General features: G+C 40.3%; 1 protein-coding gene across 3 annotated transcripts in view; it reads left to right on the forward strand.

Annotated features, from left to right (window-relative positions):
• Positions 1-22,175, forward strand: part of FBXO15 (F-box protein 15) — a 40,955-nt gene extending 18,780 nt beyond the window's left edge. For all 3 annotated transcript variants that reach the window (XM_006028305.3, XM_006028308.3, XM_014522107.2), the window contains 7 exons: positions 1,329-1,571; positions 1,932-2,141; positions 8,065-8,194; positions 10,219-10,301; positions 11,876-12,021; positions 18,278-18,402; positions 20,295-22,175. In XM_006028305.3, coding sequence (XP_006028367.1) covers positions 1,329-1,571; positions 1,932-2,141; positions 8,065-8,194; positions 10,219-10,301; positions 11,876-12,021; positions 18,278-18,402; positions 20,295-20,564 — 1,207 coding nt within the window. In that variant the 3' untranslated portion in view covers positions 20,565-22,175. The remainder of the gene's footprint in view (positions 1-1,328; positions 1,572-1,931; positions 2,142-8,064; positions 8,195-10,218; positions 10,302-11,875; positions 12,022-18,277; positions 18,403-20,294) is intronic.
• The last annotated feature ends 639 nt before the right edge of the window (positions 22,176-22,814 follow it).

Genomic DNA, 22,814 nt, shown 5'->3' on the forward strand with positions numbered 1-22,814 from the left:
AATACTTGTTGTGTGTCTGGACTATTGTCAGTTTTATTCTAGAGTACCCATTTGTTCAGTGCAAACCGACTTCCTTGTTGCCAAGTGGCTTGGCACTGTAAGAGTGCATACTTCGGGCAAACTGCTTGGGAGAGCTATTTATGTATTTGCTTCTTATTACAGAGTAAACTTATTGGGCATGAGATGTGTACTGCGGTGTTGCCCAATTAACTCTGTAGTAAATGTCTCAGGACCTACATGTGCGGCCCTATTAAGCCACAAGAAAACTAATAAAATCTGCAGCAGGTTAATATTTGTAAATACAAGTATTATCCTGCTCTGAAGTTTCTGTGCGTGTGTGTGCTGCAGTACAAATGGTAGATGCTGATGGGGTTGGCTGGGACACGAGGGTGCTTCAGTGCAGGGGCTGCCCACTGGCTACCCCCGCATTGAAGCCCCCTTGTGCTCCACCCAGCCGCTCTGCAGCATGCTGAGCCAGGTTGAAGAAGCCCCCCACCCTGGTCTCCTGGCAGTTGGGGCTGCTCTGACCCAGCTCAATGTGCTGCGGTCCCAGATGCATATGTAAATGTGACGTCCAGGTGCAGTCAACTCTGGCATATGTGCTGGAGTTGTATGGCTGCATGTTAATATGCACGTGTAGATGCACCCATTGTTGAGTAAAATTTGAGTTAAGTAACTCTGGAGAACGTGTCTCATCTATCTGTGCCCTGCAAAGGAGTAGTAGTGTTCTGGGCATAAGACTAGGCATTGGGAGGTTTCAAGTCTTAATCCTGGCCCTGAAATGGAGTTTTTAGATAGTAGGCAAATACTTTAACTTTGCTGCCTTACTGATCCCATTGGGTACAGCTGGGATTAATTGTATAATACAGTATTTGTAAAACTTTCTGGATATTGGAAAAGAGGAATTCTCAGGGATAAAATTAGGGGCAAAGAGAACAGGTCTGGCATTGAGCAGTCTGAGGCCAAGAATAGGGAAATGCAGCACAAATAACACCTTTGCATTTAGGGACAAATTTAAAGGAAGGGGTAGTGAAAATATGGAGGGATATCAGCCACTGAGGTAAAATATGGATATTGGGACTTCTGTTATAGTTGGGATTCCCTTTTGTTCACCAAAAGAAAAGCCCTATTAGATTTTAGACCTGGACAATAACTTTTATTAATGAGATTGTCAACAATAGCTGAGATCAACATGCAATTGCTTTTTTCTGTTTGTTGGAAGTGGATTTATATTTTAGCATGTTCTTTTAATTTATAATAACTCTTTTTGCCATTAATTTTGTTTGCCTTTTGTTATTTTCATTACTTTTTATTTTTGTTTCTCACAGTGTCATCTGGTTCAAAAAATATTCCATTTCTTTTCCATGTAAAATACTTAATTGGAAAACTGAGTCTATAGAAACAACTACTGTCTCACTGAGCCATGCTACAGTCCAGGAAAGAAAATTGGGGTACTGGAAAAAGGAATACATTATGAAACACAAAGCAGTTACCAAAACCGGAATAATTCAACTTCTCAGACCTATAAACCTTTACACTGGCCTTCCTCTTAAAAGCAAGGAAGCTATAAAGTAAGCAGTGTTTTGTCATAAAGTGTGTTTGCCCCTAAGCCATGTACAGAATATTTATGTAGTAAATCTGTGTCTTTTCTGTGTAGGGGGGAACATAAGGTGCTATCAGTATCTTATCTCTGTGATTTAGCTCTAAGAATGTAGATAAGTTAATGAAAGTGAAGGGAAAATACATAATTTTTTCTGCACTGAAGAAGCCACCTTAGTTTTTTTCCATTGATCAGAACAGGAAACAAACATGCTGTGCTTCTAGAAATTCCAGGGCATGCTGCTGACTGAGTATCAAAGTTCCATATATCATTCTTGTCACTTTTGACAGGTCATTTTGAAACCTTTTCTTTCTCACTTCCCCAATAACAGAGCATCTAATTTGAGCTGGGTGGTCATACTGAAGGACAGAAAGGGAAAGGAGCATGTAGTGGAGCAGGTGGACATTACTTTTAATGACACGTCTGTTACTGTATATTGGTATGGTACCAGTTGGCCATGTTTAGACACTTTGTCAACTCTGGAATTATGTGGCATGACACCATTGCTGCTCAACCGATGCAAGGTTCCAACCAAGAATGGGTGAGTTTAAATATTCTTTATACTGTATAATGAAATATTGTGGATTCTGTCTGTGTGGAAATTGCTGAATCTCAAACTGACATGAACAGTGAATTAATTTTTTTAGCTAAGTCCACCTACAGCATTTCCTCAGAAACCAAAGTACTGTTATTCATTGGTGTGCTTTTAGGACGAATAGAGAAATCAATATCAGAATTAAAGGAAGTGTTATCTATTTGCATTTCCATATAAAGCTCCCTTTTAAGAAAGGGAAGGAGGAGGACCTAGGGACTTAGACCACTTAGTCTGATCTCATTATCTGGAAAGAACATAGAGCAGGACCTCAAGGAATCTCTTGTGAAATGCCTAAAGGAGAACAAGATGATCAGGAACAGCCAGCATGGATTCATCAAGAACAAGTCATGCCTGACCCACCTGATCCCCTTCTTTCATAAGGGGACAGGCTCTGTAGATGGCAGGAGAGCAGTGGATGCAGTATATTTTGACTTTTAGCAAAGCTTTTCACTCTTTCATTGGCATTTTCTATAACCACCTAAGACATACAGACTAGATGACGGTACTGTAAGATGGATATATAACTAGTTGGATCATCATGCTCGAAGAGTATTCCTCTGGCTCAATGTCTAATTGAGAGGAAGTATCAAGTGGAGTTCCCCAAGGGTCTGTCCTGAGTCCGATATTGCTTAGTATCTTCATTAATGACTTGGATGACTGGATTGAGTGCATACTTGACAAATTTGCAGCTGGCACCACCTGGAGTGGAGATGTAGATACTTTGGACAGTAGGGCTAGGATCCAGATTGACCTGATTAGGCTGCAAAAATTGTGCACAATCAATTGGATGAGATTAAACTAAGACAAGTGCAAAATCCCCAGTCTGTATCTATGCATGCAACTATTCCATCTCAAGTGCAGAAATGAGTAGCTAGGTAATAGTACTGCAGAGAAGCACCTGGAGGTTATGGTAGATCATAAGCTGAGTATGACCCAACAGGGTGCTCTTTTTGCAACAAGGCAAGTTTGGTTGTATTAACAGGACTGTCACTTGCAAATTGAGCTATGTGATTCTTCCACTCTATTCAGCACTGGTGAGGCCTCACGTGGAGTACTGTCCACGTTTGGGCCCCCCCACTTGAAGAAGGATGTGGACAAATTGGAGAGAGTCTAGTGTAAGGGACAAAAATGATTAGGGGTCTGTGAAGCAAGACTTTATGATGAAAGAACTAGGGTTATTTAGTTTAGAGAAGAGAAGACTAAAAGTGAATTTAATAAGAGTCTTCAGATACCTCACTGGAGATCATAGAAAGTGGGGAGATTGACCTTTTTTCTTTGGCCATAGATATAGGACTAGGGCCAATGGCTTCAAGATGCACCAAAAGAAATTCAGGTTGGAGACTAGGAGGACTGCAGTGGCTGGTTGGCAGAGGCTTGCAGCAGCATGGACATACTAGGGTGTAGGAGTCTACAGGCTTGCAGGGACTACAGCCTAGCTGTGGGTAGTGAGACCTGGTTGCAAGCTACCAGAAGAACTAGGACAGATGAGAAAGGTAATTAGCTAAAGGGCTTCCAGAGAAGGGAGCTAAGAGCAAGACTCCCAGGGGGAGGCAGGAGAGCCAGGAAGAGAAGGGAAGACTCTGAGGGGAGAGACATGCAGTATAGAGTTGAGGTAGCCCTCTTTGGGTCTTGGAAAAGACCACAGGGTGAGAGAGAAGGCTACAAGGCAAGGAGCAGCAGTGAGCCAGAGAAACCTTTCATAGGGTCTTGGAGACAGCACAGGGGCTACAAGGCTGGAAGCAGCAGCATCATGTCAGGGAACTGAGTCGAAGACTGTCTGTGATGGAAGACTCTGGACAGAGAGCAGTAGGAAGCCACAGGCACCTTCTCAGGCTCTGGAGAAGACTCAGGACTGAGGGAACCCTGTATGGACTATGTTATGTTGTGGCATTGAGTGCTGATTTGTCTGTGATATTCCTGAGGCATGTGTGCCCAGGAAATATAGGTCTGCATGAAATTTAAAGACTGAGCTAAGCAAACATCCATGATCCCACTACAAGGACTTTCCTGCCATGAGGGTTGTCAAGCATTGGAACAGGCTACCTCCTGAAGTTGTGGACTCTCCATCCTTGGACATTTTTCAAGAGTGGGTGAATTAGATGCTTGGCTGGGATGGTCTAGTCAGGGATGATCCTGCCTTGTTGGGGGGGATGGATTAGATGACCTCATGAGGTCTCTTCCAGCCCTACTTCCCTTCAATCCTAAGAATAGACAGTTCCTGCCCTGGAGAAGTTATTCCTAAACACTGACAAATATGAGACAGAATGGGAAATTGGGAGAAAGCAAATGCAAAACTTAGTGAGAGCAGTTCTTTTTTTCTATTTAGGTAGTTATAATAATCCAAGATAGTATTATTTGTTCAGTGAGTGTGAAACTATATTTTTAATGCGCTGTTTACAATAAATATTTGTGTTTGGAAAACTCAGTATGACTGAAGGTTGGTTTCCATAGATCTCTTTACCAAAAAATAAAATAAAACTCAGAAATTTGAGATGTCTTTTTTGTGTTCATACGAGTCAACCACTTGAGAGGTGGGAAGCCTTTTCTAATTCTGTAACATTCTGCAGCTTCTGAATAGCCACTAAGGACAATCATATGGCAGTAGTCAAGCTGGGGTTTGCCAAAGTGTGGGTAACAAAGTTACCTTTCACCAAACGTGTGAATACTGCAACTACTATGAGGAAATCCAGATACAACTTTGGATCTAATTGGCTGCTGAGGCTGTAAACTTTTTTAGCAGAAACTAGTTCTCTTCAGTTCAGGCTCTGTTTTGGCTTGTTCCTACTAAATGCCTGCTTTTCTGAGAAGGATCCCTTCCTTATCAGGTTGAATTGCTTCCTGTTTGTTTTCATCAGATCCTTGTCCTTGGTCAGACATTGGGAGACTTGCTAAGACTCTGGAATCTGAAATGGAGTAAAAGGACGCGTATAGGGTTCCATCCCAAAAAGTTGCCTTGATCTGTCAGGCAAACATTTGTCCGTGTGAGAGATGAATATAATAAATGTATTTATTATTGCTCATGCTGGTGGTGGTGGTGATGATGATATTTTTTTTTAAGAGACCCTGCTAGAGAGAGAGGAGAGACTTTAATGTTTTAAGATGGACATTATCTGAATACTGATGAGATTAGGATATGTTTGGGGTGGTAATTTCCTCCTAGTGGTATCCTGTTTTTTCCCTAAACAAACCAAAACAAAATGACTGGGAGGAGTACTAATATGGGGCCCTCCGTATAAGGAGTTTTGAGAAGAGTGAGCATTAACCAGCAGTGTCTTGTGAAACTTCTTTGACAGGCGGTAATGGACACATACTTGAGAGAGCCCACTAGTGAGCTGAAAAGACAGGAGTCAACAGTATCAGAAACCACCACTACCATCATAATTCTGGATCAGTCTTTTAATTCCAACTAGCATGGAACAAAAATATATCCAATCCAGCTGACTTTAGTAAAATGATGTTTCTCTTCAGAATCAGTTTTGTGGAGGGAAGTTCATCATTCCTAAACTACCTATTTAAAATAATCCATGGTTTGTATCTGGTACCAAAGCATTTTTTTTATAATAAATTTATTACAAAAATCTTTAGGAAATTTACTAAATCAGAAAATTAGGGATGCAAGGGACTTCAAGAGGTCATCTAGTCCAATGTGCTACTCAAGGTAGGACCACTCCCAACTAGATCATCCCAGAGACAGCTTTGTTTAGCCAGGTCTTGACACCCTCCAAGGATGGAAATTCTATCACCTCTCTGGTAGCCTGTTCCAGCATTTTACTACCCTCCTAGTGAGAAAGTTCATCCTAATATCTAACCTAAACTTCCCTTGCTGCAACTTGAGACTATTGCTCCTTATTCTGTCATCTGCAACCACTGAGAACAGTCTAGCTCCATCCTCTTTTTGAGCCCACCATCAGGTAGTTGAAGGTTGCTATTAAATCTCTCCTTAGTCTTGTCTTCTGCAGACTAAATAAGCCCAGTTCCCTCAGCCTCTCCTCATAAGTCATGTGCCCCAGCCCCCTCACCAGTTTCATTGCCCTTTGTTGGACTCTTTCCAAATTGTCTATATCCTTTCTGTAGTGGGGGCCCCAAAAATGAACACAGTCACCAGATGTGGCCTGACCGGTACTGAAATCATTTCCCTTGACCTACTGGCAACACTCCAACCAATGTAGACCAGCATGCTGTTAGCCTTCTTGGCAATAAGGGCACATGGCTGGCTTATATTTAGCTTACTGCCCACTGTAACCCTCAGGTACTTTTCTGCAAAGCTCAGCCAGTTGGCCCCCAGCCTGTACCAGTGTATGCAATTGTTCCGTCTTTAAGTGCAGGTCTTTCCGTTTGTCCTTGCTCAACCTCATGAAATTTCTCTTGGCCTAATCCTCCAATTTGTCTAAGTCACTCTGAGTCCTAGACCTAACCTCCACCATATCTACTACTCCCCCAGCTTTGTCTTCTGCAAACTTGCTGAGGGTGCACTCTATGCCACATTTTAAGTCTTTGAAGAAATTGAACAAAATCAGCCCCAGGACTGACCCCTGGGGTACTCCACTTGATACTGGCTGCCAACTAGACATGGAGCCATTGACTACCCACAGAGCCCAATGCTTCAGCCAGGTTTCTATCTACCTTACAGTTCATTCATCCAGCCAATACTTCCTTGGCTTGCCTGGGAGAATTTTGTGGGAGACCATATCAAAAGTCTTGCTAAAATCAAGACACACCACATCCATAGAACCAGTTATCTCGGAGAAGGCTATCAGGTTGGTTGAGCATGACTTGCCCTTAGTGAATCCATGCCGACTATTCCTAATCACCTTATCCAAGTGCTTAGAAATGGATTACTTGAGGATCTGCACCATGATTTTTTCCAGGGACTGAGGTGAGGCTGACTGGTCTGGAGTTCCCTGGATCCTCCTTTTTCCCTTTCTTAAATGCGGGCACTATGATTGCTCTCTTCCAGTCCAGCCCTTCTCCTGATTTGCCATGAGTTTTCAAAGATGATTGTCAGTGGTTCTTTAATCACATTGGCCAACTCCCTCAGCACCCTCAGGTGCATCCCATCTTGCTCTATGAACTTGTATATGTCTAGCTTTTCCAAGTAACCCCTAACTTGTACTTTCACCACTGGGTGCTCACCTCCTCCCCAAACTGTGTTGCCCATTGCAGTAGTCTGGGAGCGGACCTTGCCTGTGAAGACTGAAGCAAAAAAGGCATTGAGCACTTCAGCCTTTTCTGCATCCTGTCATAAGGTTTCCTTCCCCAAATACATCAATCTGTCCTATTTTGAGCTTCCTATTCACAATGTTACATCGGTTTGTGATGAGTCTTATTAAATTCTCACCTAGGCTTTGAGAGCATTTATACGCATGCCTGATGCCTGTTCCAACATGTGCTAATTGGTAAAGCATCAGAGCAGACTTGATTAATCGAATCTGCTAGAGCATGTAATTAGCACACCCCAGCAGCCGCAGCATCATGTGTATTCAGCATCCCCGTGCTTCAAAACAATTGCCATGGTGCTTTAACTAAAGTTTGTCAAGTGAGCTTTAGTTAAAGTGCCCCCACCACCATTTTGAAATGTGAATGTTGAATACACATGATGCTGTGGGCACTTCAGAGCAGCTTCTGAGAGCTATTCTAATTTAAAGTACCCCCCCTCCCACCCTGAACATGCGCAAAGATGCCCTTGGAGCCTACTAGCAGGCTGTGTTTTGTCTAGAAGTTAGATTTTTATTGCTTTGTATGCTGAACACCTTTAGAACACTGCTTAGTAATGTGCTGTTAATTATCCAGGGAGAAAAGTGGCTGAACTTTCATGTTTTGTAATAAGACCCAATCCTGTCTTTGTTTACTTTACCATGCCTTGTCAAAGACCTCGGTGGTGTTCCCTAATTGCTGAGTATGATCTTACTAACTTGACTAAAGCCCCTACAGTGATTGGTTCGGACAGTCTTGTTCAGCTTCTACATCTGGATCCAGGGCTTCTAATGGGACTGTGGAAGGTAAGGATATTCCTTGGTATGGTATGTTATTTATTATGGTTGCCTAGCAAACACTGTTTTTTCTCGCATATGTTTTAATCATTTATAAAGTAAAAAAAAAAATCTCTCAAATGTCAATTCCAACATGCATATGCTGGTAGTGAAACAGCTTCAAAATCACCGCTGAATCCTAATAGCCATCTACAGTCACAGTTCCAAGTATTTGCAGGTTAGCTGGACCTGAATTTTGCAATGCCTTCATTTACTCTTTGAAATAATTAAAAACTATTTTGATACGATACACCATAAAATAGAATATCAACAGCATGATATCTGATGTTCAGTTTTGGCCTTCAATTTTATTTTCCGATTTAAAGTACACTTGCAGTTTTTTATGTGCCAGTGTTTCTGAATTGTCCTTGTGTGATTAGTTCGAGTTGAGGTGTACCTGTGATATCTCTCTCTCCCCCCTGTACGTACTCCTTACCTGATTTGCACGCTCCTACTTATACACTCCAGAATGGGACATGTGGCTCACTCCATGTTGGACTGGATGACCAACCTGTAATATTTTCTCTCTTCCTTCCTTCTTCCCCCTTCCCCACCCTGTGACCATGATTGGACACAGGAAGTGGTAACTTGGATCTGTTTGGCATTGTTCTTGAGTTGGCACCTCTGGTGATGAGCTTTTGCTAGCTTCACCTGTCCCCATATAAAACTGCAGTTCTATCACTAACCGAGTAGATTCTAGGGTGGCAGACCCTGTTACCAACCCAGTTAGGATGACTGACTCGAGTGCATTTGACTACTATGCATTGCTGCACTACAGTATTTGATTCTGAAATAGTTTAAATCAGTTGGCATTTAAATGGTCATGGATCTGAAATGTAAATAAGCCATTGTGGTGAATGGGGTAATTTACATTTCTTAAAGTTATTTTTTTAAGAGTGACTAAAGGCTTAGGCAAGTGACAGCAAATAATTTTACTTTTGATTCATGTTTCAGGTATGTAAATCTGTGATAAATAAATTAATGGCCTGATCATTTTTTTTTTTTTTTTTTTTTTTGAAGGCTTTCTATAGCTCTTGATATGAATGATACCTATTGAGCAGCAGTTTGCTTTGTGTAGTGCAGCAATGCAAGAGAACTGCTGTTCTAAGAGTGTAATGTTTTACTGTGCTTTGTTGTGTTAAATAGCACTTTAGTTGTCAAAGAGGAGAGTCCTGGATGCTAATAACTTACTAAATATCTAATACTGGACTGCATTAGTACGAGTCAGCAGATCAAGGGATGCAATTCTTCTTCTCTATTAGGCAATGGAGGGCCACATCTGGGATCTAGTTGGGGATGGTCCTGCCTTGAGCAGGGGGTTAGATTAGCAAACCTCCTGACGTCCCTTCCAAACCTAATTTTCTATGGTTCTGTAATGATGACCAGGCACTTAGCAAATCACTCCCCCCTCCCCCCCCCCCCCCCCCCCGCGATTTTATTTATTTAAATTTTTTTTTTTTATTTATTCACCTTTTTCTTTATGTTACTTATGAAGTGCGAAAATGAATCTTGTGACTGATATCCACACAGGAGAATTCTATATCATGGCTTGGCAGTGTTATGCAGATGCCATTATTCTTTTTACATAGGGACCTTACAGTTTATGCATTTTATGGAAACTGAAAAGCAGCATTATCTGCAGTTGCTGGGATATCTGGCATTGGCTATGATTTTCCTGTGAAATCAACCAAAAAAAAAAAAAAAAAGCTAGTGATGAAGGCACACTGCCATTGAGTGGCGAGGGGTGGGGCTGCCAGGACTACAAAAAACCTGTTGTCTTGCCATGACTTGGGTCCCTGTTTATACACTATTGTGTTTGGATGTGATGTATAGTACCAGTCTGTAAGAAGTGCTCTCTTTTTTGTTGAACTATCATTAAAATTGTAATATACTGCAATGATCTTGGAGACGTAATAGGTAGCATGTTTTGTGGGGTTTAATGATGCTCGGGAAAACCTTTTTGATGCAATGTATTCCTTCTAATTAATTGTCAGGAAGGGAATGAGATTGCTTTTATTGTGGCAACTCTTCATTATCACCAAATTATTGAGAAAAGCACACTGGGCTCTTCCACTATGTAAGTATCACTTTCTCTTTGTATGTGGGATTCTAGGTATAATCTTGTACATAAAGCATTAGGTATGAAAAATTAAAATGAATTGGTGGTAAAGGAGGATTATTATTATGGCATTAATTATCAATGATAGTGCTTTCCACAGAGAAGTAAGAGCTGTTACGCATTACAGTTACAATAACTGGCTTAAAAAAAAAAAAGTAAAGGAAGTATTTTTCATGCCAGAACATCCCCGGACTACGTTTAATAAAGAGGCCTTGTAAACTTAATCACACTCTTCCATAAAAGTGCTTACTGTATATAATAAACTGAATTGCTTAAGATCAATTTTTGCAAAAGCTTTACCTTTTCCCCCCTCCCTCTTCCTCCTTGCCATTTTCAATTTTATTAGATTTATAGTTTCTATTTTAAACATGTATATAATATATCTTTACAGACATCTTGTTTGTGTTTTTTTTTCTTTTGTCTATTTTAAAATATTCAAAATGGTGATTACTGTCAGTTGGCTTTAAGCAGCTGCTTCTTTTTCCCCTTTCTCTGTACATTCTTTCTCTTTGCTTGCTTCTCCTTGTCGAGGTTGTTTTTTTCATACAAAGCATACCTAGTAACTACTGTTTCTACTTCAACCCTTGTTGGGATTTTGTAAATCATTAGAAGTGTAGGTGATTTAGTTTTCTCTTATTGGATTTAACTTGTGTCCATTTATGTACTTCTGAAAAAATTTACTTCTCGCCAGAGGCAACCTTCCACATAAAAACTGAAAGTAGCTGCTCTTCCAGTAGAAACCGTAGGTGTACAGACATTCAAAATTTTTCTCCCAGAGCAAAAATTGCCATACTACAAGAAAAATAATATAGGAAGTCTCTCCTTGGAGCCTGAACTTGTGTACACTACTTAGTTTCTGAGAGAAGTTGCAGCATAGTCTTCTGTCTCCCCAGCTTTGCTTTCAGTGTACTGCCTGCTTCCCTTGGGTCCAGAAAGGCAACATAATTCAGGCTAGACTCTGTTGCTGCAGCCAAGCAGGGAGCCCCTTCACAATCTCTTGGGTCAGGGGATTTGGGGTAAGGGTTTTTTTGTTGGTTTGTTTTCTGCCAGGGGAGAAAAAAAAACTAGGAGAATTCTCTCAGCTCTTCTGAACATATGTACGCAGCCAGAGATTCACCATTGTACTCTAAACCAGGCGCACAGGCAGGTTATTTCATTGTCTGCTCTTCTAGTGAAGTAAATGATATTTTTTTAGACCTGTGGCTACAGTAGAAGAGTCCATCTGATGGAAGTTTTATAGGTGTGCACTTGAAATGTTTCCAGTGGTAAATTTAGTTAGTTGCTTGTGGTTAGCTTTTTATGGTGTGATATTGATCTGTGTAGGGAGTATGGTAAACTCAACGTAAGCTTCCAAAATATAAATGGCAAAGCAGAACACCTGTGTGTAAAACAAAAACCAAACCAGAAAACAAAACTAAGGTTTTTTTTTTTTTGTTGTGTTTTTTTTTTAAATTAAATTGTATCAAGTGAGGTTATTTAGCATTTCTTTTGTGCCAACTTATTTTTTTCCTTGCTTGATTCTTTCTTTTAAGACGATATGTCCTGCCTACTCATAAACCTATACTGGATGATGTTGACCCAGAGTATGGACTGCATGGCTACCAACTACACATTGACATGCACAGTGGTGGGCGTTCTTATGTGTGTTCTACATTTCGCAATCTGTTCTGCAGAAAAGGTAGAGTTAATGGAAATTGGAAGGTGGTTTCATTTTAAAATGGTCCTTGCATGTATTTTTACCTCCTTCATGCCTAGTCTCTCACTTTCCTAAGCCTTTACTAATGACCTTTTCATCCCTCTCTTACTTATGTGTCTGGATTTTTTTTTGATGATTACTGCTAGAGCATTGACAACCTAGATATCATAATGTATCTGTGGGGAAAAATATTGCATCTGTAAGAGACGGAATTTCTCTTTAGCTTTTAAGACCCCTTTAAAATGTTTGACATAAAAAAATGAATGCTTTTTAAAATAGAAGGTGTCGACAGATGCTACAGAGATATTGGTATCAAATAATAGTTATATAATTCATAGATGCTAGGGTCGGAAGGGACCTCAATAGATCATCGAGTCTGACCCCCCTGCATAGGCAGGAAAGAGCGCTGGGTTCAGATGACCCAGCTAGATGCTTATCTAACCTCCTCTTGAAGACCCCCAGGGTAGGGGAGAGCACCACCTCCCTTGGGAGCCCATTCCATAATCATAAACATAATCTGTTCCAATGTAGCTGTTGACTTCCCTTTTCTTATAGTAGTAATAAAAATGAAGCCAAACCATTGCAACTTTAATTCTGTTGTCTTCCAGGTTAAAGTTGCAGCATTTTTTTTCTTTTATTTTATTTTTTTGAGCTAACTTATGCTGTTTTATAGGAGCATGGCCCTGTAACAGATGTATTATAACAGCTGGTACACACTACTGAATGGCACCTCTGTCATCTTTGAAAGGTAGTTGAAAGTAACATCTGTCAGTGGTCCCAGACTCATTTCAGTGGTTGCATTTTTAACATTTAAATTCAAATTACCTTGCCGTTTTTATGTTATATGAAGAAAGTAAACATTTCAAACTTTAAAAATGTATATCTGTTTATAAGATGCATCTGTATTTAGCACTGTTTAAAATGCTACAAAAAATTAGCATTTTATTGGAAAAATACAAAGCAATATTACTTCTTTTCGTTTTGCTGCATGTCCTGGTTTTTGGTGAAGACAGTAGAGGGCAGTAGAAGATAGTAGTGTTGCCATCAGAATTTCATAGTTTTCAGAGGAGAGTTGCTAGATATTTGTGAGATCTGAAGTGTGTGTGCTTGTATTTGGTGACACCTCAACCAGAATGTCATTAGGGTTGAGAACTTAGCCAAAGTTTTAAGTGTATACTTTGGTCCTTGACTTATATTCTAGCAGCTGATTATAGAATAACACTTGATGTGTTGTTTTATTGTAGAGAAAAGTCTATGCATTGTTTTAATCAAATTGATCTTTATTTAATTTCAGCAGATCCTTAAGTACTTTCTCTGGTCCCCTCTTTGAATATTAACTAATAGGCATTGAGAGCATCTATTTAAACTTTTCCTATTTTCCATCTCTAGTCCATGTTCTTGTAGCTGTTTCCACAAACTGTGGAGAAAACATGAAGAAATGAAGATTTGTTTACAGAGCCACATACACTTCCCTAAAATCTGGGATTGCAGTCACTTTCCACTATTAGTTATTGGAAAGTGTCTCTTGAAGCTCTTCTCTTTGGATTCTAAAAATCTGTGGATTTTTCTTTGAATGCTGGAAAGTCTGTTTACGTGCAGAGTTTGTACTCTCTTGGCCACACGCTTTTTTTTTTTTTTCTTGGTTGTCCCAAGTCTTTTCAGTATTATCCTCTGCTGTTTTGGCTTGATGTTGTTTGTTTTGGCCCAAGGCATCTTATGGGACAGATTGTTTCATGTGTCTTAGGCCTTTTTTTAGGATTGTTTTGGGAGTTTTTTTGTTGGGGGGTTTTGTGTGCATTTTTTCTACAAAATTTGCGTGTAAATGATTTACACCAAATTTTATACACCATTTGTGGTGGATTGACGTGCACACTTTAAATAGTTTATCTGATTCTGGTAGAAATAAGTAAATTTTGCCATGGTGAGAGAACATTTTAAAGAGGTACAGTAGACTCCCGACTTAAACGTATATTGCATTCCTGAGAAACCTTGAGTCGTATGTCGTATTTGTGTGACTCGAGGTGAATTTTCCCATAGGAAATAATAGAAAAGTGAGGGGTTGTATTCCTTAGACCTCACATTTATGACACCAAAGGTACCAAAAGGAAACCTTTTTCAACCAATACTTTATTTATTATGTTACAAAAACATATTGTAAACATATGCTGCTATCACAATGGCAACACTGAGACTGAGTGAGCCTCCAGAATCCTGCTTGGGAACCCAAGGTGTGCGTAACTCTGACGCAGTCTGCGCAAGGTGTTCACGTATATACACGAATGATGCACGTCTCGGGGTGTATTTTTCTGCTTGGGTGTTAATATTAATTTGCGTAAATGCGAGAAATTGGTAAGTTGAATATGCATAAAACGGGGGTCTGCTGTACCTTTTGCTTGCAAAAATTGCACATTGTATCTTGTAACAGTAATATTGTACAAATTTCAGTTTACTTTTACAACAAAGCCTATACTGGTTGGTTGGCAAATCAATGATCAGGTGTGGTTTTTTTCACAAAAAAAAAAAGTGCTGAATGGTAGCTAAGGAGCAGAAGCCTAGTCTCCCCTTTCCCTTCCCTGTTGCAGCTTTTTCATGTGAGCAACTAACAGACCTATGTTCCGATCCTCACCCCCAGTTCTTCCTGAAAATCTGTTTAGCAGGGCAATAGGGATCAAAATCCTCCCTTCATGTCTAGTTGACATCTATAAGACCCATCCCTCTGAATGACAGTTCAGATCTGTTGCTGTGCCCTGCCTTTTGAACCCTTGTCAATGTCTATACTTATGAAGTTTCCTGTTGGAGAGATGTTGTTGTCCTAGTGGAACAAACAGCGGTTATACCACTTCCAAGAGCAAAAATAATTTCTCTTGTTTTGTATAGCTGTGTGTCTACTGGAACTTATGCTGCTAAGGGACAAAAATGATCAAAAAAAGTCACCCCCCCCAATCTTATTTATATGGGCTCCAACAAAACTTGAAAGTGCCTTTCAGGCTTGAGCATGTTTATTACTTATTAGTCCCATTCCCTCCACCACCTTCACCAGATTCTGACTTATGCCTGCTGTGTCTTGATCTACCCCTGTGCCTCTTGTTACTTAGACCTATCTGAAAGCTCACCTGAACATCTTGTCCTGAGTTTCTGGGCAAAAAGTTCCCTTTCCACTGGCCACACCTCCTTGCATTTTTATACATCAGGGCTAAAACATTTTGAAAAGCAGATGAAATGCCACTAGCTTTCCTTGATCAGGGATGTGGGGGTTGGGGTGGAACAGCAGTGAATAGCAGAGTGGCTACATTTTTTCTCAAAGAGGGGTGAGAAGTGGATTGGGCTTTCGTAAACTAGAAGGCTGGTGGCTTAGCAGGAAGTGTGAAGAAAAAAAATGCATCCAGGAGAGGTCCTGAGCAATAGCAGAGCCTTACAAAAAGAATGGGAGTGGAGAGGAAGTACACTAGAACCCAGAGGATTTGTAGCTGGGTAACTCGCCCCAGTTAACTTGTAAGGGTTGCCAAGTGAAGGATGGACTACACAGGTGTTTCCTGCAGTTTTTACTTCAAAGGGCACTGCTGGAGCTCCTTAGCAGTCCCATGCACCTGAAGGGAGAAGCTGCACCCTTAAAAAATAAAAGATGGAGCAACTCTGTATATGCAACTGTAAATGACCCCCAGCTGGCTTGCAATCCCTAATCTTGGCAAGGGCAGAAGCACATAACCTATGAACTATGTTTTCTACTGTCATTGTGTGATTTGGGCTTTCTCTTTTTTGAGGGAAAAGGGTAAAATTGTATTTGGAGTGGGAAGGTGCATTCATGGAAATGTGGTCAGTGAGGGCAGTACCTTTTAAGAATATTTCTGTAAGGCTGAAAAATCCCTGAAGAAGTTAAATCTCTATCAATCTTTTGATCCTCCACAAAGAAGGAGGAAGCGTAAAACTGGGTTTAGAAGTTCAGTTCACGACTAACTTTTTTTTAAAACTAAACTCTTATTTGCAAAAAATGAATTGACACACACAAATGAAAAGGTCAGAGAAATGAACTCTGTATCATCTTTTTATCAGGTCTGGCTTAGAGTACAGCAATGAATGTAAAGGGATTTGGTATTTGCAGAATAGCTTCCTAGGTGGTCCATCTACCGATGTGGTGATTGCTTTTGTAATATTGGTGATACCTTGAACTTCCTTCTTTTGGCAGCATGGATTGCCCCAATTTATTCTGTTTCCATCAACATGAGTTTGTTTTTGCGTGGATTTATGCATCATGGAATGACTGTTCCTGTTTGAATCTTATTTGCAGATAAGTAAATATCCCTTTGAGGAAAATGCTTGGTAATTGAGGCTTCTTTTAAAGTTCTATTTGTAAAAACTCTGCTTAAAGCTACAGGGGTGTAGGTTGTAGCCGTGTTGGTCTAAGGACATAGGCAGACAAGGTTCCTTGGGTGAATCTGATATCTTTTATTAGACCAACCCAAATAGTTAGAAAATAATTATTAAGCAAACTTTCGGGTTCAAAAACCCTTCATCAGGCTAAGGAAGTTTCAGCAGCTGGTATGTGCTCCTGCATCCATAATAAGTGTGTCAGTTCTCTGTTGACCATTTTCTTCATTTGACATAATGTAGCACAGAATAAAACCAATTGGGGTTGCTCTATTTTGTATGGTCCCAGTTGCCACTTTGTATTTTTGTGCAAGATGCACTGTTTTAATTTGGTCACAATTAAAGGCCTGGCTGAGATGTTGCTGTATTCACCATCAACACTGCAGCCCCCGACCCCTTCAGTGTCGTTCACTCCTGCCGCTTCCTGGTCCTGGGAGTGAGTAGCACTGGCAATGCGCAGGGCCCAAGCCCCTGCTGTGGGAGGTGGCAGCTGCTGTGGCTAATGTAGTGTGTGGAGTCTGGCTCCCATCACTCCACCCCCAACGTCCCCTCCCCTGTGGGTGGCATGGCCAGAGCAGAGCCAGTGGTGGGGGCGGAGGTTGCAAGCTGCCTGCTGGAGGCTTGGGGCTCCCTGCTGACCGCCTCCCTGGGGTCCATGGCCCAGAGGGCTGGACCTGGCATGGAAGGGAGCGCCGCACTGGCATGGCTGCCAAGCTGAGGCACCCTCTACCTACCCAGCAGCAGTGGGGGTGCAACTCCATGCTGCTGCTACACCTCACGTTGGTGGTCATGATGGTGTGGTGTTCCCTTGTGTTCTGGGTCCCACCTACTGGGCTGCAGAGGCAGCTCCTGCCTGGAGCTGGTCCAGCCTTGTTGCAGCTTTGTGCCCAGCAACCCTGAGGGAAGCAGTCAGTCATGCACAAACACCTCCCCTCCCTTGAGTGGGTTCTCTCTTGGCTAGAGTAGGGCCAGTTCCATCAGGAAAGCGTAATTTAAACTGCTTTCTTTGCCAGCGAGAGTGAATGGCACCCTGTGTTTGTACATGATTGAGGTGATGAACGGAGAGCCACTCCTGATTTCCTTTTCTTGTGCTCACATAGTGAAGATGATTATCCTGCCTGCCTTCTCAGTGAACAACTTTCAACTGCTTTAGTATCTCTTGTATTTAAAGAGATTTGTTTTATGGGAAATGTCCTATGAAGAGGCTCTTACTTAAAATAACAAAAAAAGCCCTTACTTTCCTTGTCAGAGAACTAGTTCATTAAGACAAATGCCAAACTGTAATCAAACCTCAGAATTTACATTTTTTTTATTTACTAGAAAAGAAAAACTTCCCATTTAAAAAAAAATTAAAAAATCCTTTCCTTATGATTGCAAGCAGTATCAAATTTAGGATAGATATTAGGTAATGTTGGTTTGCTCCATTTGCAACTAGTTTTGTATCAGATAGACAAAGTAGTAATGAAGCATCTTTGCCTTTTCTCCCCTGGTGTTGAACACGATACCTCTGTGATACCTGCAGGGTTGAGTGATTGGGTGACTCGGGATTGAATTATTTCACTTGAGACTCTTATTTGCTTGTATCTTGAAGCCAGTGGGTAGCTTTCAGACTTCTGTACTTGAATGAAACAAAAACCCCAACTTTTCTATCTATTCTTGTCTCCCAGAATCAAAGCTGTGTATGCTGACTTTATCTGTTTTCATAGCTAGGTGGTTATGAAAACTACTGGATACATGTCAGAATTCTCTATTGATCTGTAGAGGACAAATGCATGGCTTATAGAGATTGTAGCAAAGAAATAAGGACATACAAAGGGTTTCTGGCCTAGTTTGATTTGTCATTACATAATGATATGTTTGTTATTCTTTTCAGATTACATTCAAAATGGATATTTGAAGATTATAGTTATAAGTTTAAAAGATAATGCACAACACTTACCTCTGATTGGGAAAGTTGGATTTTTCTGGAAAACATCTGTACTTGAAGGCAATATAAAGGTAAATGAATAGGTTTTGTGGAAAAAAATAGTTATGTCAAAATAAAAGTACAACCTAATATGTGTATTTAAAATTGGTTAGTTTTTGTTTGTGAGAAATCATTTCAACTGAAAAAACCTCCTAAAATCCAGGTGTTAGAGGTCAAACGCTAACTTGGTTCCATTGTGTCAAACAGTTGCTCTCTTTTGGCAGGACAGGCATGCAAAATTTCTAAAAGAGAGCCTTCTGTGAATTTATAAACATGTTTGAATATGATTATGCATTTTTAATGTACTTACTTTTTTTTCTATAAGGTGAAAATCAGCTTACGCTGATTTCTGGCTCCCTGGCTGCTCAGGGAGTCTCCTTTTATACGCTACTGGGCCTGGACCAGCTCCACCCCCCTCATTAGGGCTTCTGTCAGGCCCAGGCAGCAATCACTCAGCCAGCAATACTCCCAGCTTCTTGGAGCACGTCCCAAACATACACAGCCCACCAAACAAACCCTCAGCAAACCAAAGGCAGCTCTGGATCACTTACCTTCCCTGGGCAGGATCTGGTGCCTGTCTTCTCTTCCCTTCTTGCTCCCAGCAAACTGCCTGCAAGTTGACAGGCTTTCCCTGTCTGGGAAAGCCTATGACACATGTGCGCACTTCTGCTGCATTAGGACCGTGATCAGCCTAAAGTAGGCAGGAGCTGCTTCATGTTCTGTAGCTCTTCCTGGTCTGGTGCTTCCTGTGCTCATCCTTGAAAAAAGTGCACAGGTGGAACTGGCCCATATGCTTCTATTCCTGAGTGTGTTGGAGGGCCCATGTACGCCAACACAAGAATGTTTATTTTATTCTTTTAACCGACGGTCTACAAACATTTTACTTAAACCTTCAGTTGGCAACCCTACTTGACTGCTGCTGGGGTTTTACACCATGCTACCCCCAAAACCCAGTCACTAGCCTTATTTCCCACCCCCTCCTCCAGTTCCAGCACACATCTCCATCTGCTGCCTCTCTCTGTCAGCCCCTCTGCCCTGTCCCATCTACAAGGAACTATGGAGGTTGTAGTGAGCCAGAAAGCCTTGACAGATAGTTTGCTGCAGGGTGTCAAGCAGAGCTCCTGTGTAAGCACCAGGTGGTGCTGCTCTGCTCTCTGCCCAGCATTGATGCTTGACTGTAGCTTCTTCATGCAACAAATCTTGAAACAAGCTCAGGATTTTTTTATGGAGTTTATGGAAAAGTGATTTTTAGATGGACTTCTTACAGACCGTCCATAAATGTTATGGATAGTTGGCAGTCCTGGGTGGGATGGAGAAGGCTACAGCTGAATCATTTGGGTCTTCTTTGGCAGATGATATCTCTCATAAAGCAGAATTGTGCATGGGGCAATTTTACCTGGTTGCTGTTGCGGCAGTAACAGTGCAGCATCTCAGTTGAGAACCACTCATCAAGACCATTCAACTTCAGATATTCATAATTAGCTTATTTTATGCAAGAGGTCCAACAACAGGACACTAACAGTGTCGCCCAATATTAAGATCTCAGTTTATAGTATAGCTACTGAATTGTTGCAGGTAACTTAAAGAGTAGTATTCAATATCATACTTGTCCTTTTGGGAATTAAATCCTGTGCCATTTCATAGAGGGGGAGAAACTGGAGGATGTTTCTGACTCTGTGCAACTTTTGTGAAATCTGGGACTGAGGCTGATACGCAGGCTCCACTTGCTTGTGTTCACTGAATGACTAAGCCTGGAAAAGCATCAGCATCAGTGGCTTGGAGGGACCTCAAGCATGTGCCCCAGTGCTGCTTTCAGACTTTGTCTGCTCGGCACTATCTCAAATATTTTGTGTATACATTATGCGTGTGCACGTGCATAATCAAATGGCACAACATAAGTAAATATTTTTTGCTTGTGTTTTAGAACTGTTACATGATGGATATCACCGTCTTGGATGAAATTGAAAAACCCTTCTGGTGCTTCAGTGCCCCAGTCTACATGAGACTGTCTTCTAAGACATCTGGCCTTTATGACTACATGGGGCACATCTATGACATAAACTATGTGGATTCAGATGGAAAAGTGCACATTGAGCTTGTGTGGATGGATAATGCCAAGGAATATTATATAGTGAATCTAATCCTTTACATAAGCACCAAAAAAGTTAACAGCTGGTATGGAACAAACTACTGATACTAATAATTTCTGCAGATAACTTTTTAAAAAAATGTCCTGCAGATAACTAATTTATTTTTTTGATAATTAAAAGTTCAAATGATTCTGTAATCCAAATGTTACAAGTTGTTTTATGCTCTTTTTTTCTGAAAATTACTAAATTGAATCATAGTTTCCCTTGTAACTGTACCATAGATACTTAATATCTGCGCCAGTTACTAGGTATGATGGGAGGGAAGAAAAAAAGGAAAAAGATCAATGTCACTTTTATACCTTACCCTCTGAGATGGTGAAGAGTGACATTCTGTTTCTGGGTGTGGATTCATATTTGGAGCCATTTAAAAAGGGCAGCAGCTATCACATTTTAGTTGCATGTGAACATAATACAATGATATAATTGTAGCAAAACCACTCAACTTCTACCCTGGATGAAGCAGCATTTAAGTTGGAATGGTTTTGCTATATTTGTTTTTTTCTCAGGTGGTTTATACAGAATTAGAATGCAACTGCTGTCCTCTTGAAGCTTTCCCCTTTTGAAACTGTTCTAAATGTGCACTATTAATTTGTGGATATATGTAAATAAAACATTATTATCACCACTCTGATCTACACAGTTCCTGAAAGCTAAAATCTGCTTTGAAAAACCACAGTCTTAAAGTTTCAGTGACAAGGCAGCACAGCCTTAGTGTTGACTATGCCTCTGTGCTGTTCTCTTACAGATTGTGGAGGATACTTTTGAAGAATGAGAAAACTTAGGTAGAGTTTTTTTTTTTTGTTTTTTTTTTCTAATTCCAGGGAATTTATTCAGGTTTTAAAAGATTTTTAGATTACAAAACAGAGATGAATGATGCATGGTTTAAGGTAATTCACAAGGGGAAGAGTTCTACCAATACAATTGTATACAATTAAAACTGATGGTTTACAGTGCTGTTAGCTCAGGGAAAATGCATTTAATTTTAACTTTTGTTTATATATTCCAGCAAACACTTTCAAATATGGGAGCCTAGAATTATGCACTGAAATCCACATACCAGCCATTAAATAAATGTTCTGATTTTGAGGCATTTGTCTTCACCAGCTCCCATTGGTATACTTAACAGTCCATAACTTTTGTAGAAACTGTGATTCTTGTTATTTAACTGTAGAAACTCAATTTTTGAAAATTTAGGTTTGTATGCTTAATCTTTCACTCAGGATAGTCAGTGGTAAATTTAGAGTGTAATTCTGTTCTTATTTGAAATCTGCTGGATGTGAGCCAGAGTAAAGATTGCAGCATTGACACACTGTCATTTTATTACATGGGTAACATTAGCATATTGTATGTCATATAAATGAGCAGTAAGTTTGAGGTTTCTCCTCTTCATTGTGGAGGAGGAAGTCTGAGTATAATATCTGGCTTCTTGTTAATTAAATATTTTCTTTAAAATGTATTCTTTCTGTATATAGATTTGTATTGGTTCGCATGAGCCAACTTTTATTTAAACAGTGGCTGAGCTTAAGTATTTGTTCTGCAGATGCAGAGACTCCTTTTGTCAACATTTTTTGTTTTGTTTTCTGGGTTGTTTTGTTTTTTTTTGAAATGTAGTTATTGTTTGAACTCAAAGAGAATAAACTATAGTTGATTCTGTTAACAAATAAATGTTTTCAGTTTGATTTCTGTTTATCTTTGCCAGTCAGGAAACAGTGTTTCTACTTTCAGTGGACAACAAGCCAGCCTTACTTCTGTTTGTCTGTTCTGGTCCAGTCACATTATTAACTGCTGTCCCCCACCCGGCAACTCTTCCTGGTCATTCATAGGGACTGGATACCCTTATACAGTGGACTCAATTTAGCATATTCAAGAAGATAACAGAGTTTACCAAAACTAAACAATCCTTTCAAAGTTTATTTTTTGTCATTAGTAATAGATTTTATTTATCTGTTTTTATTTGTAGCAAACTGTTAGAAGAAATGCTAAACTGATGGCATTGAAGTTCTTTGTGTGTGAACAGTCGGGGTACAGCATGCCAAACTGTTTTGCAAGTGAGCTTGAGTCTTGATTGTTTTTTGGTTTTTTTTGGAGTCACCTTTGCCATGGAAAAAATAGAACACAGGGCAGCATGGCATCTCAAACTAACCTGTATAGAGGGACATAAAGTTTCATAGGCCACAGCTTCTTCATCAGATGCTATGAAGGGACTTGCAGAGAGCAGAGGTACTGAATAGAAAGGAATATGGTCACTTTAAATGCAAGGGATTTAGAAAAGGAAAGGGAAGGAGCACTGCTGA

Source organism: Alligator sinensis, unplaced genomic scaffold (assembly GCF_000455745.1).
Source record: "Alligator sinensis unplaced genomic scaffold, ASM45574v1 scaffold129_1, whole genome shotgun sequence".
In the NCBI taxonomy this organism is placed as follows: domain Eukaryota; kingdom Metazoa; phylum Chordata; order Crocodylia; family Alligatoridae; genus Alligator; species Alligator sinensis.